The sequence below is a fragment of the Epinephelus fuscoguttatus genome, linkage group LG21, assembly GCF_011397635.1.
Source record: "Epinephelus fuscoguttatus linkage group LG21, E.fuscoguttatus.final_Chr_v1".
Classification (NCBI taxonomy): domain Eukaryota; kingdom Metazoa; phylum Chordata; class Actinopteri; order Perciformes; family Serranidae; genus Epinephelus; species Epinephelus fuscoguttatus.
Window position 1 is genome coordinate 17657449 of NC_064772.1, and position 15949 is coordinate 17673397.

Genomic DNA, 15949 nt, shown 5'->3' on the forward strand with positions numbered 1-15949 from the left:
TTTTATTTGCACTTGTGGGGATTGAAAAGGATCGCTAATGAAGTCAGGACTCCATTTGGAAGCTCTGTGTGTTCAGTGGACTCTTTCAGTTGCAATGAACTGGATGTTTTCTGCTTTTGCCAGCACTAAAGAAAACCTTTAATCACCATGCACAAGGCACTTACAACCATTCCAAGTTAGAGGACTGACAAACTGCTACACTGGCTCTATTAAGTGTACAAAATGGCCCAAACTTTCTTTTTTAATTTGTTCTAATGCCCATTTTGACTTGTTTACTGCTAAATATTAAAAATTCTTCTGAGAAAGGGGAAAGTTAATTTACCGTCTCCCCAATATCTTTGACTATTTAAAGTAAAAGTTTGACATGGCTTATTCTCTCTCATGACAAGAAGTAGATGAAAAGTTCGAGACATGAAATTATAAATGTCTCTATACAGTTCCAGCTTGTATCTGATTAGCTTAGCTTAACATAAAGACTGGAGACACTGGAAAAACTGGGAAACAGCAAGTTACTGCTTCTGGCCAAGAAATGAAACTTGTTTTTACGGGGACTGCACATTGTCTTAATGGTCCAAAATTCCTATGACCCTTTAGTCCAAAAACTGTCCCATTGGAGCGACGGTCCATTTCTCTGACAGCCCGTTATCCCCGAAACAACATCCATTGCTCCAAAAACACTGTTCGCCCCATTTCTCTGGAATTACACACTCTCTGCAGTTAGTCAACCCAATCACCAGAAAAAATGTTCGCATTGTTGCATTTGTCAGGGCTGTGGTGAGGGTGTGATTAAGTTTAGGCACGAAACCACTTGGTTATGTTGAGGAAACACAATGATTTGGCTTGAAACACCCACGTTTGGTGGCACAGAAGTTGCCGGAGAAGCAGGCAGTGGTCAATGAAAAACACCAGGGTTCGTGGCTGAAACGGCGCAAAGGGTCAGAAAAAACATCCCGGAAAGGTGGCTCAAGCGTTACCAGGAAACTGACACGAGCTGCGGGGAGCGTGTGCTTTAAGAGAAACGGGATTGGCGTTTGTTTTTGGGGTAACGGGCTGTCCAAAATATGGGCTTTTGGTCCAGTGGGACTTCTTTTGGCCTAATGAGGCTTCAGAATTTTGGGCCATCGGAACAATGATATAGCACCGTTTAACACTTAGGTTTTCATACAGATTAAACACACAAGATGTCTAAGGCTTAGTTAACTGAATTGTGGCTGTAGCTTCATATTTACTGTACAGATGTGATAGTGTTATCTATAAAAATGTGAACTATTGCTTTAAGGTTTTACCTTCTATAAAACCTGCATTGCAGTTATTGAGGAGAGTTTTAAAGTACACAGCACCTGCAGACAAATCTGCATCACTATTCACCTCTTTAAGTGTTTTTAAAACTATATTTATTGGTATTTATATGGACACAATTTGTTAAAGTCTTAAACTCAGCACTCGAGTTAGTGTGCAGAACTTTTAGCTTTTATTTTTACACGTAGTGCCAGATGTGTGGGGGTATCACATCGTTGGAAGCAGTGTATCAGAACTGACATTAAAATTCCTTCATGCAAATTTACCAAACTTTTTTCCACTCATTGCATTGTGTCCCTCCCCACCACCACTTGGCACCTCAGCAGGTCAAGACAACCTCATCAAGTATGAGCACACACTGTTCGACCCAGATCTACTGCAGTGTCAATATATAAAGTCCATTGTCTTTATGCTTCAGAGCTTTTGTAGTCAGCGTTATTAGCATCAGGGGGGTAATTGTACAGCGGGTTGGCGAAGGACAGCTTGGCATCTTTCCAAGACGAACCCTACCGTGGACACAAAGAGACATACAGTATATCACGTCACTGACTTCTGCACAGATAATTGGGGTAAAGCCCAAAAGGCTGAGCAGAGACACCTTACCTCCACCTCCCTCCTCCAGGGGTAGACACTGATGGAAAGCCCCAGACCATCACTCCTGCTGGGGTTAACTCCAGGACAACAGCCTGGCCTCTCATGCAAGGACGGGAGCTGTGGGAAAGACAATCATGTACACTGGCTTAAAATGAGATGAGCCTTAATGTGCGAGAGCGCATGAAATGCAGGCGCAATTAAAAGCAAATTGACCCGTTATGCGTCCATAATTACACCTCTAACCTCTATAAAACATTTCATCATCTTCCAGAGGTGGAATGATCACGCAGTGTTGCACTGCTCCGTTAAACAAGTGCTGAAGCAGATCCGTCTGTGTTTTAGAGATACTAGTTCACACCTACACCTCTCTATTTATAGCTGCGTCCTCATTGGCAGCCACATGAAAACAAGCATGTACAGACATACCCACATATAGAATATACTGAAGCACATTATTATGTGATGTTTGTATGCATCATATATAATGGGAGTGTAATCTGCAGAGGAAATATTATGCGTGTTGTTATCTCTGAAGATAATATGAACATTATCATGAGGCTACTGCATCACATACACACACACACACACACACACACACACACACACACACACACACACACTCACACAGCACCATTATATCCATGATAATCTCCACCATCAGAGTCATGACGTGTGGCTCTCAATATCACTCTCATGTGGATAACTATATGACACTTGCTGTACACCCACATGAAGTTTAGCATCACACACACACACACACACACACACACACACACGCACACACACACACACACATACTCTTAAACGCACACACACGAGAGCCATTATCCAAAGGAGTCGCTGTGATTGCATCGTCTCCAGTGATGGGATCTTTTCAGTGACAGGAGGAAGAGACACAAAGCATTCAGTGGGTGGACACAATAACAGCTACACCTGTGATATGATGGACACTAACTACATTTACTCAAGTAGTGTACTTAAGTTTAATTTTGAGAAACTTGTACTTTACCTTAATATTTTTAATTACTGGTGCTTTATAGTTCTAGTCCAAGAAAATTCAAAGGGAAATGCTGCATTTTTTACTCCACTAAATATTGGCCAGTTGAGCCAGAAGCACCAAATAGTGACCAGCAAAAGTCCACAGAGATTGGACGTGTTTCAAGTGAGTTCAGCAACAAAGAGTGTTTTCAGCCGACATAAACATCATATTCAAGGACTTCTCAAGAACAGCGTAGTTTGAGACATGGATCAAGGTTAATTACCACTACAACACTGAGATTTTTATGAGAACTAGCAGGCTCTACAGAAGCTCTCAGACAACAATTAAAAAGAGAGGGAGGCTTGGATGTGTGAACACTTCTTAATTGTGCTGTGTCACAGTGATCGCAGACTGTGTGATCTCTTGCCCTCCCTTGATTGCATGTTGGTTGATCTTGAAGTAGGCCCAAAGGCTGAAACTTCATCAAAATAAAAGAAATAATAAGGAGCCAGGGTGTGTGAAGCTTGTTTTCTATAATCAAGTCTACTGCCAGTGATCAGTGCCTCATTATAATTCTTGGGGTGCATTACTTTTGTATTTTAAATATTAGCTCTTGCCCTCTCTAACACAGCACAGCAAAACAATATAATATACTGTGTACGTTCAGAGATAGACACAGAGACTTTTTTAAACATTAGTAAATGTCTCTGGTGAGCCACGAGTCCTGTAATTTACATTTTCCAGGCATAGCTTATGGTTCACTTATGTTGGGTTCACATTAGACACAGAAGCTACTTCAACTAGACACTACTAGCCCATCATTCTTTCGGTGCCCATGTTAACCAGTGGTCCTAGGATAGAGAAGGAATGACCTGCCTTACTCTGCTTCTGATTGGCTTACCCTGACATTCTTACCCTAACCAATCCCATTCCTCTTGCCTAAACCTAACCAATTCAACAAACAAAGGGTACAAGTACTAGCCAATCATAGGGAGCGTAGGACGGGCCATTCCTTTGCTATCCTAGGATTCGCAAATTTGCAACCAGTAGGGCTGTTCATAATGGACACAACTCAGTCGCGAGCTTTGTGGCCGACTCACGATCTGCAGCACTCATTTCTGTATCTGGTTTATTTTTTCAATGAGCCGCAAGCAAAAAAAAAACACACTGATAATCTCTTATGAGTGATATAAGAAATATATACGACATGATATAAATGATCTGGTCCTGATAAATGATAAAATATGCACCTTATGCTTCCAAATATTTGTCAGTTGTGTCTAAACAGAGAGCGAAAGAGTTCTTTGTGTAATTGGAAAAGAGCAGAGAAGCAAAATCATTTGCTGAGCGGCGCCAGGAGAAGTGCTTCTGGTGTGAATGGCCAGGTGACAAATAACATTTGCGGGCACTTCCTTGTTCAGTGTAAACATGGCGTTAATGTTAGCTTTCTCGCCTGCTTGCTGCTGTCTAACCTGCATCATTTGACTTAAATCATTCATTGCGCATGAAACAAGAACGCAACTGTGAGTGTCTTTCAATGATCTTTCAAGGCCTTGATATTTTTCCCTCTAGTTGCAATGAAAACTTGCAATGATTTTAAGGACCCATGGGGACACTTTCCGCTCATCAATAATCATCTCAGGTACCCTCAGATCTATCATGTGACCCTTTGGAGGAGACCTGAGTCATTCCAATCCATCAACATTAACAATCTAATATTATAATTTATAATAATATCAGTCACAGGGGACATTATTCTACAGAATGAGTACTTTTTTCAAATAGTTTAAAGTTTGCTGATAATACTGTACTTTTATACCTTTACTTTGAATGCAGGAGTTTTACTGGCAATTAAGTCTTGTTATACAGTTGTACTAGTACTTTTAGTAGGATTAAGGATGCAAGAACTTCTTCCACTACTGCACCTGTGTCATATAATCCAGTCAGGAAGCCTCAAAACTTCTAAAGCCTCTTATCACGTTACACCTTTGTAAGACTATCAGAAAGCTGTTAATTAAACTGGTTATTTTTAGTGTTCAGCTGGTGGCGTTGGACATGATCAGATTATATGGTTCAGTCATTGTGTCTGTCTGCTGTATATGCACCACAGTGTGTGTGTATAAGTCACACACAGAAGCCTAAATATCTACATAAACCAAAAAAATCAATAATCCTAAATCAAAAATGTGATCTAGCAGAAAGGCTCAGCGATCACCGTCTGACCTCCACAAATGTTAGCTCCACTTATTGAATTAATGTGCGGCGAATGGTAGAAAAATGAGATTTGTATTGCTGAGAAACCAAATGTTGCCCGAACATAATTTGCTGATGATTGATTGGACATTTCTGTGCGCTGACCTCTGGTCTCCAGTCAAAGGCTGGGTTATCCATCACTCCGTAGTCCATCGAGTCAGGCTTTCTGTGGAGCCAGCAAATAAAAACACACTTATCATTAACATCATCACCAGCAAAATGCAGTCATAATTGTAGCCAAAACTCACATTAAGAAGCATTTTTTCTTGCAGAAAGCCAGAGTGCAGACAGCCACTCCAGCCACAAGCAGAAGCAGCCCGATAGCGATGCCAACATACACAGTGTCTAAACAAGAGGGAGGTACATTGAAGAGAACGTTTTAATAAACTGCAGACATTAGCTGGGTATGCAAGGATACAGTATATAAATTAAGGTGGGACAGTTTAATAGAGCGGGGAGGAGCATTTCTTAACTACCCAGCTGTGTGTCCTCAGGTTTGGGTGTCGCAGTGGTGGGAGATGGTTTCTCCTTCACATGGCAGCGGTTACCTGTCCATCCTGGATGACACCTGCAATCAGGTACCAAGAAATAGTACAAAGTTATGACGCTGATGCAAGGACACATAGATCAAAATGTCCTAATGGAGGAATCAATCAAGCCTAGTGTGTCACTTTTCATGCAAGTCTTTCTTCAGTAAGTTAGGTCAAGTTTACATTCCTTCTACCAATTTGGATTGGCAGAAGATGACCCATAACTTTTAGCTATTTCATCATTCATCCACTATTTTTAGCTAACTGGGCTCTTTGCTCTCCCCTTTTCACACACCCTACTGCTGTGTTCACACTATGAGCACACAGCAACATGTTACAAATCATTTTCAATGCAAGTCATGGACGTAAAGCTACAAAACTGACAGCCGACACTTGTGGCTGCGGTCAGGTGTGACATGCTACAAATCATATTTGTGCTGGCCTCATCTTCTTAGTGCTCTAATGATGCAGTTAAGCTTCACCCAGTCACATCTCGTTGTTTCTAGCTGTGGTACAGAAACATTAAGTGTATATAGCTGATGCTATGCTAGCTTTTTGTGTATCGTGGTGCACACAGGGATGCAATGAGGTGGTGAATTGGTATTTTAAAATGAGGCTCAGATATTGATCGATGTCCAGTTGAGGTGCTTTGTGGCAAGTAGTAGACATACACAAGCCCAAGACGACGCAATTACGTCAAAGAGCATTTGTGCAACACTTCAAGGGCGACTGACAGTGTAGCTTGTCTCGCTGTTTCTGTGTCATTTGTAGTGTGAACACAGCATGAATTACAGCGCATGATGTTAACATGTTAAAACTGACTCTGGCTGGTGAGTCCTGTGAAACAGACGTAACATAAACACGTAGGGATGGGAATCTAAAACTGGTTGCAGTTGAGAACCAGCTCCCAAATTGTCAGATTCATCAAGATCATGTGCTTCTGAGTTTATCAGTTCCCTTTATAGATGCCAGCATGTGACATGACAGATGTGGATTGCAAAACAATGATGTCAAACTCTGGAAACGAAAGGAGTCAAAGTGGAGAGGAAGAACAGTCCAAAGTGTGGCTTCATTTCACAAAATAAAGATTACAGCGGCGCTGCTTGTAATGTCTGTCAAATAATAGGGGTGTAGCAAATATGGATGGAAACACCAACACTATGCTGAAACCTCTTTTTTGGCAACAAGGGCTTAAATTTCAGGAATGTCATGTATTTGACGTTGCACAAACACCACTGCTCTCCAATCAAGCAGCACGTCCGTTACTAAGGAGAGTATTGTATTACAGTAACATTAACCCAACACAAGCAGACTAAGCAGATTTTTCTTTATGAAATAATAAAACAGTTGTATTGACGCTGAAAATGTGTGTAAGCCTTCTTTTTTTCCCCACACACAGAAAAGCTGAATCGCCAATGGCATTGGTATCAGTAAAATCATATTAAGTCTGTAGTTTTTTTTTTTTTATCCAAATAACCTCTGTTTCTTTTAAATGAGCTGAGCTACTTCATAAGCTTCTCACGTAACTCCTGCGGTGCTCTCTGGGTGCCCCTGGTTGGAAATCATTTTACTGATGTACTGTTGGTTTTGAGCTTTTAATGAGATTTGTTGACAATAAGAAAAATGTAGAGTAAAACTGACCTTACCCTTATCTTAAATGTGAGTAAAACAATAAAAGCGAAGCAGAATAAACACTAAAATAGATAAAGAACATAAATCACAATCGTTATTATCCAGTACACATGCACACGTATTCTCTCACACTTTTTAAAAAGCAAAACAAATGCTATCTTGACAAATGGTGCAAGATTTATCTGCTGGACATCCCTCATGGAAACACACACTAACAGCAAATAGTCTGGCCCGTCTGGTGAGCTGCATCTCTGGGAAAGAAAATAAGTTCCTCTTCTCCCAAATGAAGACTCTACTCCAAGTCAACATCTGTTCAGTATCAGCCTGATTTCTGCGCAACACTGAGCTTCTAATGCGAAACACACAGCTCTCAGCGAAGCCAGACTGTCATTATCATTCAGAGGGGTTCAGGGTACATATTGTGTGACGGTCTGGCCATGGCAGTGGGACGTCCCTGGCTTGGTTCCCAGGTGGATCCTGCTCAGCAGAGTGGGGGAACGTGATGCAAATACTGAGCCAGAGGTGCCCTCCAATGCTGGCCTCGGGTTCTGCTACAGCAGGGCTGTTATCAATGCTGGAACAGCTACAGGGGCTCCATACCACACTGTGCAGTGACTGACAGCGGTAAAGTCCCGTTACATAATGAGAGGAGGCAGTGGTGGCGGCCCTGCAGTGGGGAATGTCGGACAGTGGGATGGATAAAAAGGGGAATCAAACAGAAGGAGGCTGAATGGGACAATGAGAGCGAGGGAGCAGAAAAATATTTTCATGTTGCAGAGACACAACTTTTAAAGTCCAGCTGAAATCACCAGTCCACCTTTCTGCATTCAGACACAAATGTCAGTGTCTGATTGACAGCTGCGGCAGCACGGAAATAAGAGACAGAGTAAATAAACTTGTAGCTTACAAGCCATGGGCAGACAGTGGCTGCGTCTGAAATTCCATACTAATATGCTAGTTAGTGCACTAAAACAGTGTGTGAGATTTTTCAGTATGTCTGAAACCTGAGAATGAAACCAAAAGTACGTGAATTGTAAACAACTCCTAGTGAAATATTACAGTAACACTGCACACTATGCTGGCATAACGGACAGCAACTAAGATTCCCTTTACACCTTGCATGCATTACATTACAAAGGTTGGCATGGGTTACCATACTTATATGTCTCCAACTGGCAAGGAGTCTCTCAGGAAGTGACGTAGTAATTACAGCGCAATGCGTCCGAAAACATACACACTACTGTTTATTAACACAAAAGTGTGTTGAATGATAGTGCATATATTGGGTATGTAGTGCACAGTATGCCGTTTCAGACGTAGCAAGTGTGTTGTTAGCTGTTGTATTGACAAGTAAGACCCATGCCAGCATCTAACTGACCAAAGTGATTTTGGCAGGTATGTTTACATGCTGTTTAATGTGCTGCAGCTGAGCAGTTAATTGACTAGTCTCGCCACCAGACAATCAGAGATCTCCAGCTTCTGATAGTCTGGGGACACTCCTTTCTAAAGTGTGTTTAACACACCGGCGAAAATGGCCGGCAACAAAGCAGCGCCTCTCGCATTTTTGAAAAGGACACGCCTTCTCGGAAATGTGCGCTCCCCCTTTTTCTCGTCCGCAAGGAAGCAAACACACAGAGAGCTTGAAAATGGATGCTGAGAGATTGAACTCCGTTTTATCAAATGTGTGCTCATCCGTAAAGAAAATATTTTTTCCAGCGGATGTCTTAGTTACAACATGATTGAGCTAACTGGAGTAGTTTCATGTCGTATCCGACAACGGGAGGCTTTTAACAGATGACGTCCTGATGTTAGCTTTGCTGCTAGTGTTAGCTGTCCCTGTCAGCTGCAGCCGGGTCCATGTCATTGGTTCGACATCCCATTGGTTCAACATCCCATTAGTCCGACTGTCTGTGGTGCTGAACGGCTCGCGGCGGGCGTATGGTGCGCCGCGACCGGCTTGAGGCGGAGCAGGCTTACGGCTTATGTGTTTGTCACTTTCTTTTTCATTTTAACCCACACCATGATCTTTTCCTGACCCTAACCAAGTGGTTTTTGTGCCTAAACCTAACCAGACCTTAACCACAGGGCATCATGATGATTTCGGAACGGACTTAGGAACAATGAGTTTAATATGGTCGGAACAATGGGATGTCGAACCAATGGGCTGTCGAACCAATGGGCAGTTCCCACTGCAGCCACTGATGCTTTCTAGACACCATGATTTCCCAAAACTGAATAAATACCACACATAGCAACACAAAACTGCTTTGTGTAAGTATTTGTAAACAACAAGGCGATTCCCTCTAACGTTATAGTCCGGCCGGACGGATGACTCATGGCCTTGTAAAAGATTATGTTTGTTTCTTTTAGTTGGTGAGAATGTGTCACTGCAAACGCGACAAACATCCACTAACTTTGACGGCGTTTTCTGCGAGCACGGCTGAGCCATTTTGTACCGCTACACGTGCTTCTAGTCGGACTATGTTTACAAGCACAAGAGTTCAGCGAGCCACCGAAGGACCGGCCTGCAGATTTACTATTGGTTCTGCAACATAGGGAGTTTTTTAAAATCTGAAATTGTATCCGCCCATCTAAACACAAAATCAGGGAGAAAGTCATCAGTCTTTAGTTAAGCAAAGCGTCTAAAGACTGACTTGTGAGTCTACTAATTGACTATTCACCTGTTATTAGTAGAGCAACTTTGCTTCTCATTCATTCATTTCCATAACCACTTATCCTGTTGGGGGTCGCAAGGGGCGTGGTACACCCTGGACAGGTTGCCAGACTATCACAGGGCTGACACATAGAGACAGACAACCATTCACGCTCACATTCACACCTACAGACAATTTAGAGTCACCAATTAACCTGAAATACATTTCATTGGACTGTGGGAGGAAGCCGGAGTGCCTGGAGAAAATGCAAAGTCCACACAGAAGGGCTCCCCCACCCAAGGAACCCTATTGCTATGAGGCGACAATGCTAACCTCCGTGTCACATGTTGAAGCTAAATTGCAGGAAATCAAGGAGGTGATGTGTTGATTAGCTGTATAGACAGCCAAATAACTATGGAGTGTACATTCTCGCCTTTGGTAATTCTTTCTCAAACAGGAGTGCAGGGCATGATTGCTAAAGAAGAAGAAAAACACACAATTCAATTTCAGCTTCACACAATTCTTTAAAAGTGTTTCCTTGTTCCAGCATTGTCAGTAGGATTGCATTTCCAATAACACAACACACTGATTGCATTGTCGACACAGCGTGCAGTTTGTTATGTGAATTGCTGCAAAATTCGCATCCACTCTGTGGAAAAAGCAACCTTCTGACACGAAGATGGAGAAACACGGATCTTTTGGAGATGATTCCGTGGTGAATAATGATGTTAGCAGATCCAGCAGAAAGTCTCATAATTGCATTTTTACTTCTATAATGAATTATCTCATTGCATACATTCCAAACTGCTGATGCAGACAACTAGATTCATAAGCTGCCTAAAAATCCTTCAACAGAGTGATCGCAGTGTCTGTCTGGAGTTTTCTTTTGTGGTCTACCCACTAAGACCATTGGTAGCGGGGGCCGTGTTTAAATATTGACCAGGCGAATCCATCAGAGATTCCCAGGAAACACTGTGCTGGTGGATAAATGAAGGCAGAACCACCCTGGTTAAGCTGTAGGGGATAAGCAGATTCCCACATGCTTCGTGGAGCGTGTCTTTTCCAAGGAAAGAAACAAGACTGATGGGATTTCCATGTTTTAAGTCTCACAAAGAGAGATAAAGGATGGGAGGAGTGGAGAGAAAAGACATGATACTTATCTTTGTTTGTGCGTGTTCATGAGTGTGACAGAGTGTGTGGCTGTGTGTGTGTGTTTATCCGTGTGAGGGTGAAGTTCAACTTACATGCAAATGGGCCCGTGTTTCCCCACATGGCATGAGCCACGATCCAGGCAATACAGTTGAGGACAAACTGCAAATCACATGAAAGAAACATACTGTCACTGTTAAAGATCGTGGCAAAAAATAAAATCTTCAAAGCTTTTCCTCTGCGTTCTTTCGCCGTCATCAGCCGTCATCCATGTCTCCTCTCCTGACAGAAAACATGTTGCTTTGACATCAAAACATGAATCCGTGAATTATGCTGCCAGGGGAAACGGTGCACTGTTAAGCATCATCCATTGACCTCTGCAGAGAGTGTCACCATGTACATTAAACCAGCTTCTTTCTTATTCTAACCTTTATATCTGATGCGGCATATTCCTCCCTCCACAGGTTGTGTGGGGGTTATCAGTGTTGCCTTTAAATAAAACTCATGTCTGAAACCCTGAAGTGCTGTTCAGCCTTGATAAAGTAGCTTTGGCTTGGCAGTGAATGCAGGCTAAATGTGAGGTTTGGTCTTATTCCTGAAAACGCAGGAAGGCAGAGGTTTTAATGGATTTTGGCAGCTTGCAGTAACCGTTGAGGTGTGCTTTGAAGACTAAACAGCCAGACTTGAAAATATCCCGGGAGTCAATGCTAAGGCCTGAAATGAGCAGACATGAACTAAGTTTTGGCAACGCTTGAGTCAAAACTGACTGGTGACTCATGAGAGTATGATACAGAGAAAAGACGGAAGGTATGCCTTAAATTTAACAGGTAAATCTGTGCATTTTTAATAATCTTGATTTTTGCAAATCAACAGATGGGGGAAAGTCAGGGAGTCACCCAGCTTGAAGACATCTTTGCTGTCAGGAAGAGCCATATTTAAACTAAATGTCACAATACATCACAGCATTTAAAGGAAAATACAGTGGAAACTACATAAACTATATGAGCAAAGGTGAAACGCACAGATGGACATCAAGGACATCATCTCTAAAACCAGTGAGTCTCTTGTGACGTGTCTGAGCTTCAAGGTCCAGGAATCATAAAATGAACCACGTGACAGCTGGGGCTTGCAGTTCTTGGCATCATTGGGCAAAAATCCCACAGTAAAATCTGAAGTGGTCTGAGAGAACACTAGACTTCTGCACGTCCTCTTGGCTCTGTTTTCAGGCTTTGGAGATCTAGCCCATGATAGGAAATGGGCTAGACACTGAGACAGGGCGTTTCTATTGGCTGATCTACGAATGCAGATGCGTGTACATGTCCCTTTAGAAGGTGAAAGTATGATACAGTGAAAAAAAGTTGCCCCTCCAGCATTAGCAACAACTGTCAACACTGCATAGGAAGACGAGTTTATCAAAAAAAGGAATCTCATAGAGAGTCTGACAATAAAGAAAGTAAAAGGCAGGTCAATATTGGCAAAGTATTTCAGAGGACCAATGAAAATGCTGCTTATAGTTTAGCCTTCTGCTAACTAGACCCAAAGACTTACAGTAGCGGTGAATTCAAGTTCATGGTTATATAGCTAGCTTGAGCCTCGAATCACTGTGTCATCTTAAAAGGCTTTACAGGCCAACGAGTTTGCAAAGAATGCAAGAAGGTAATTCTCATAGAGGTGCTGCTGTATAGACCCTTTTACTGTTAGTACACAGTGTGATGTTTATGGTAGGCGGGGCTTAGCTGGAGGCAGATCAACTCTCCACAGATATTAGCTAGCGCTAGCTAATAAGTTCTGTTGAGACAATGGAGGAAGATGATGCGAGTGATGCATTCAGAGATACTCATTTCAAGTCCCAGAGTGCACTCTGGCACAAACTGGACCATCTGTAAATTTGGAGCGCTGTTTGAATGTACTGTTTAGTTATTCAGAGCACCGCACTCTCAGAGTGGCAGAGAGCACTCTAGGCACTCTGTCTGGGGAGATGGAGCAGCAGAGCTCCGAGCGGAGTGAATGTGCGATCAACTTAACCTTTGTTAATTCATGTAGGAATATAACGCTCCGTTTCTTTGACCATCAGGGCTCTCATTTTAGTGTAAAGCGTCAGACTGAATTTCAGAACACACTATGTCAAGTCATTCACTCTCCGGTATCGTGAGTGTTGTTGAGTGTACTTGAAAAAGTAAACACTGACCAACGGGACCAGACTGGCCGACCCGTATGCTCTCACTCAGTGGATGGATGATGTCACAGGAAGCTTTGTGGTTGATTACTATGTCAATCTTACAAAGGAGGACAACACTAAAACAGTTTCCTCCAGTTTGTTTTACTATTGAAGCTAACGTTAGCTAATGTGCTAAAAAGTTAGCGTTAGAAATCCAATATTCCTCTTAATACCTCCCCAGTTTCTGATGAGGTGGACATGATAACCCTTAATACACATAACGTTATTCATCCCTATAACAGCAAATACATTTCCCTAACCTGATATGAAGTGTGCACTGCACATACAAGCATTTTTGATGATCGCCTCCATCCAGTCCTTTCGTCTTATCGCATTTAAACATAGTTGTCTTGGTTTTTGTTGACGGGCAGTGGCAGCTGGTATGTGATAAAATTTAAGTTTTGAGCCATGACTTCTTCTATTCTGGCTCCCATTAACACAACAAGACAACATTTTAAGACTCCTATAGCCTACAGCCCTGTGGTGGCGGGTCACGTTTTGCCTCCAGCTAATGAAATGACGTCATTGTGGCTATAACAGCATCGGTTTCACAATCATGACAGTGCTCATCTGGTGGCAGGGCTTAGGACTGAGAGGGGAGAGCTGCAGGAAGAGGGTGTATTTTCACATTCTGGCCTTTTTACCTTTTACAGAAAACTGCCTACCCCAGCTTAATGGCAAAAAACTTTAAAGGGGGAGATATGTAGGAACATGTTACCATCACAGCTGGATTCATCAGAGTGAAAAGGCAGACAGTCTGCAGAGTGATCACAGCGCTTCTGAAGTGGAATACAAGCAGGCGAACTTTCACACACCAGTTCTCCCAGCTCACACTGCAGCAGAGCTGGTGGAAAAAATGAGAGGCAGAAACAGGGAAATGTGTCAAATATGTAGAGGGGTGTTTGAAAGGTGTATTCACAGATCATTATGAGTGTACCACAAATGTTACTCAGAACTGACCATCTGATCCTTTACATACAAAGACTGTTTATTTACATTTCCTATGTGCACATGCTGCATATTACTTACAATAGCTTACAGCACTTTTACCTCCAAAGAAACCACACTGGTTCCTGCATGGCTAGAGAAATGGTCCTCTTGCCAGACAACATAAACTTGCTGCTCTCAACCAGGGAAGTGATGACATTAAGTTGATTTATTTAAAGAGCACATTTAAAAACAAACTGCTACCGAACTGCTTATTTGAAAAATGAAAATAAAAGCAAGGCTGTGGTCATCTCACTATAAAGCAAGGAATCTTTGTCTGTATGTCCTTCACATATCTTGAGAACCATTCATCCATGCAACACCTTCAATATTAATAAACTTTAAATAAACAATGGCACAGTTCAGTGGCTGTGTGCAGCAGCAGCAGCAGAAGCAGGGCTTTAGGGCTCTGCAGAGAGTCGTGCATGTCTTCACCTACATTCATTATGTAAGTTTGCCATACATACTTATGACACTAAGAACATTACCACTGGCAAAATACCTTAGCTAATTAAATCCATGCTCTACTTTATAACCGCAGTGGTTGTGTGAAAACACAGGATTAATACGCCTATTTTGAAATTAATACCTCAGCTAAGTCTGTTTCACCAATGTTTCAAACTGTGAGTAGCCGCAACTTGAGTGTGATTTAGTGATGGATGTGGTTATTTGAGGGACATCTTGCTTTACTTTTCACCCACTCTCTAACTGGGGATGTTGGTAGGCTATTGGCAGTGGTAGAGGAAGTACTTAAAACTTTTTTTTCTGAAGTAAGACTATTAACCATTAATAGAGAAAATGTTTACACCGCAGAGTCAAAATCCTGCATTGAAATTTTTACTTCAAGTGAAGAGTGAAAGAGAGACACTATCAGTGCAAAGTACTTATTTTTATTCAACATCTATTCAAGGTGGTGTTTTTAATTCTTATATAATTCTAGATAGTTTAATGAAAAATAATGTGTCATATTTTAATTGTTATATTTTGCAAGTAAAATTTGAATCTGCAATGTGACCAGTGATACAGTGGCACGCAAAGTTTGGGCCCCCCTGGTCAAAGTTCTGTTTACTGTGAATAATTAAGCAAGTGAAAGATGAACTGATCTCCAAAAGGCAAAAAGTCAATGATGACACATTTCATCATTATTTTAAGCAAGATTACTTTTTAGTTTCAATCTTTTACAGTTTCAAAATTAAAAAAAAGCCTGAAGCAAAATTTGGGCACCCTGCATTGTCAGTGCTTAGCAGCACCCCCTTTGGCAAGTATCACCGTTTCTAAATGCTTTTTGTAACCAGCTAAGAGTCTTTCAATTCTTGCATGGGGGATTTGTTTGAGGTCTGTCCACAGATTTTTAATGATGTTTAGGTCGGGGGACTTTGAGGGCCATGGCAAAACCTTCAGCTTGCTCCTCTTGAGGTAGTCCATTGTGGATTTCAAGGTGTGTTTAGGATCATTGTCCTGTTGTAGAACCCATCCTCTCTTCATCTTCATCTCTTCAGCTTTTTTTTTTTCTTTTTTTTACAGATGCTGTGATGTTTGCTTCCAGAATTTGCTGGAATTCCACTAAATCCATTCTTCCCTCTACCTGTGAAATGTTCCATGTGCCACTGGCTGCAACACAAGCCCAAGAATGATTGATCCACCCTGTGTTTAA

General features: G+C 41.9%; 1 protein-coding gene across 1 annotated transcript in view; it reads right to left on the bottom strand.

The window, feature by feature from the left end:
• Positions 1–1462: 1462 nt before the first annotated feature.
• Positions 1463–15949, bottom strand: part of malrd1 (MAM and LDL receptor class A domain containing 1) — a 101591-nt gene continuing 87104 nt past the window's right edge. The window contains exons 27-33 of the mRNA XM_049565010.1: positions 14027–14152; positions 11186–11252; positions 5602–5693; positions 5374–5470; positions 5231–5291; positions 1903–2010; positions 1463–1805 (exon numbers count right to left, since the gene is read on the bottom strand). Coding sequence (XP_049420967.1) covers positions 1707–1805; positions 1903–2010; positions 5231–5291; positions 5374–5470; positions 5602–5693; positions 11186–11252; positions 14027–14152 — 650 coding nt within the window. The 3' untranslated portion in view covers positions 1463–1706. The remainder of the gene's footprint in view (positions 1806–1902; positions 2011–5230; positions 5292–5373; positions 5471–5601; positions 5694–11185; positions 11253–14026; positions 14153–15949) is intronic.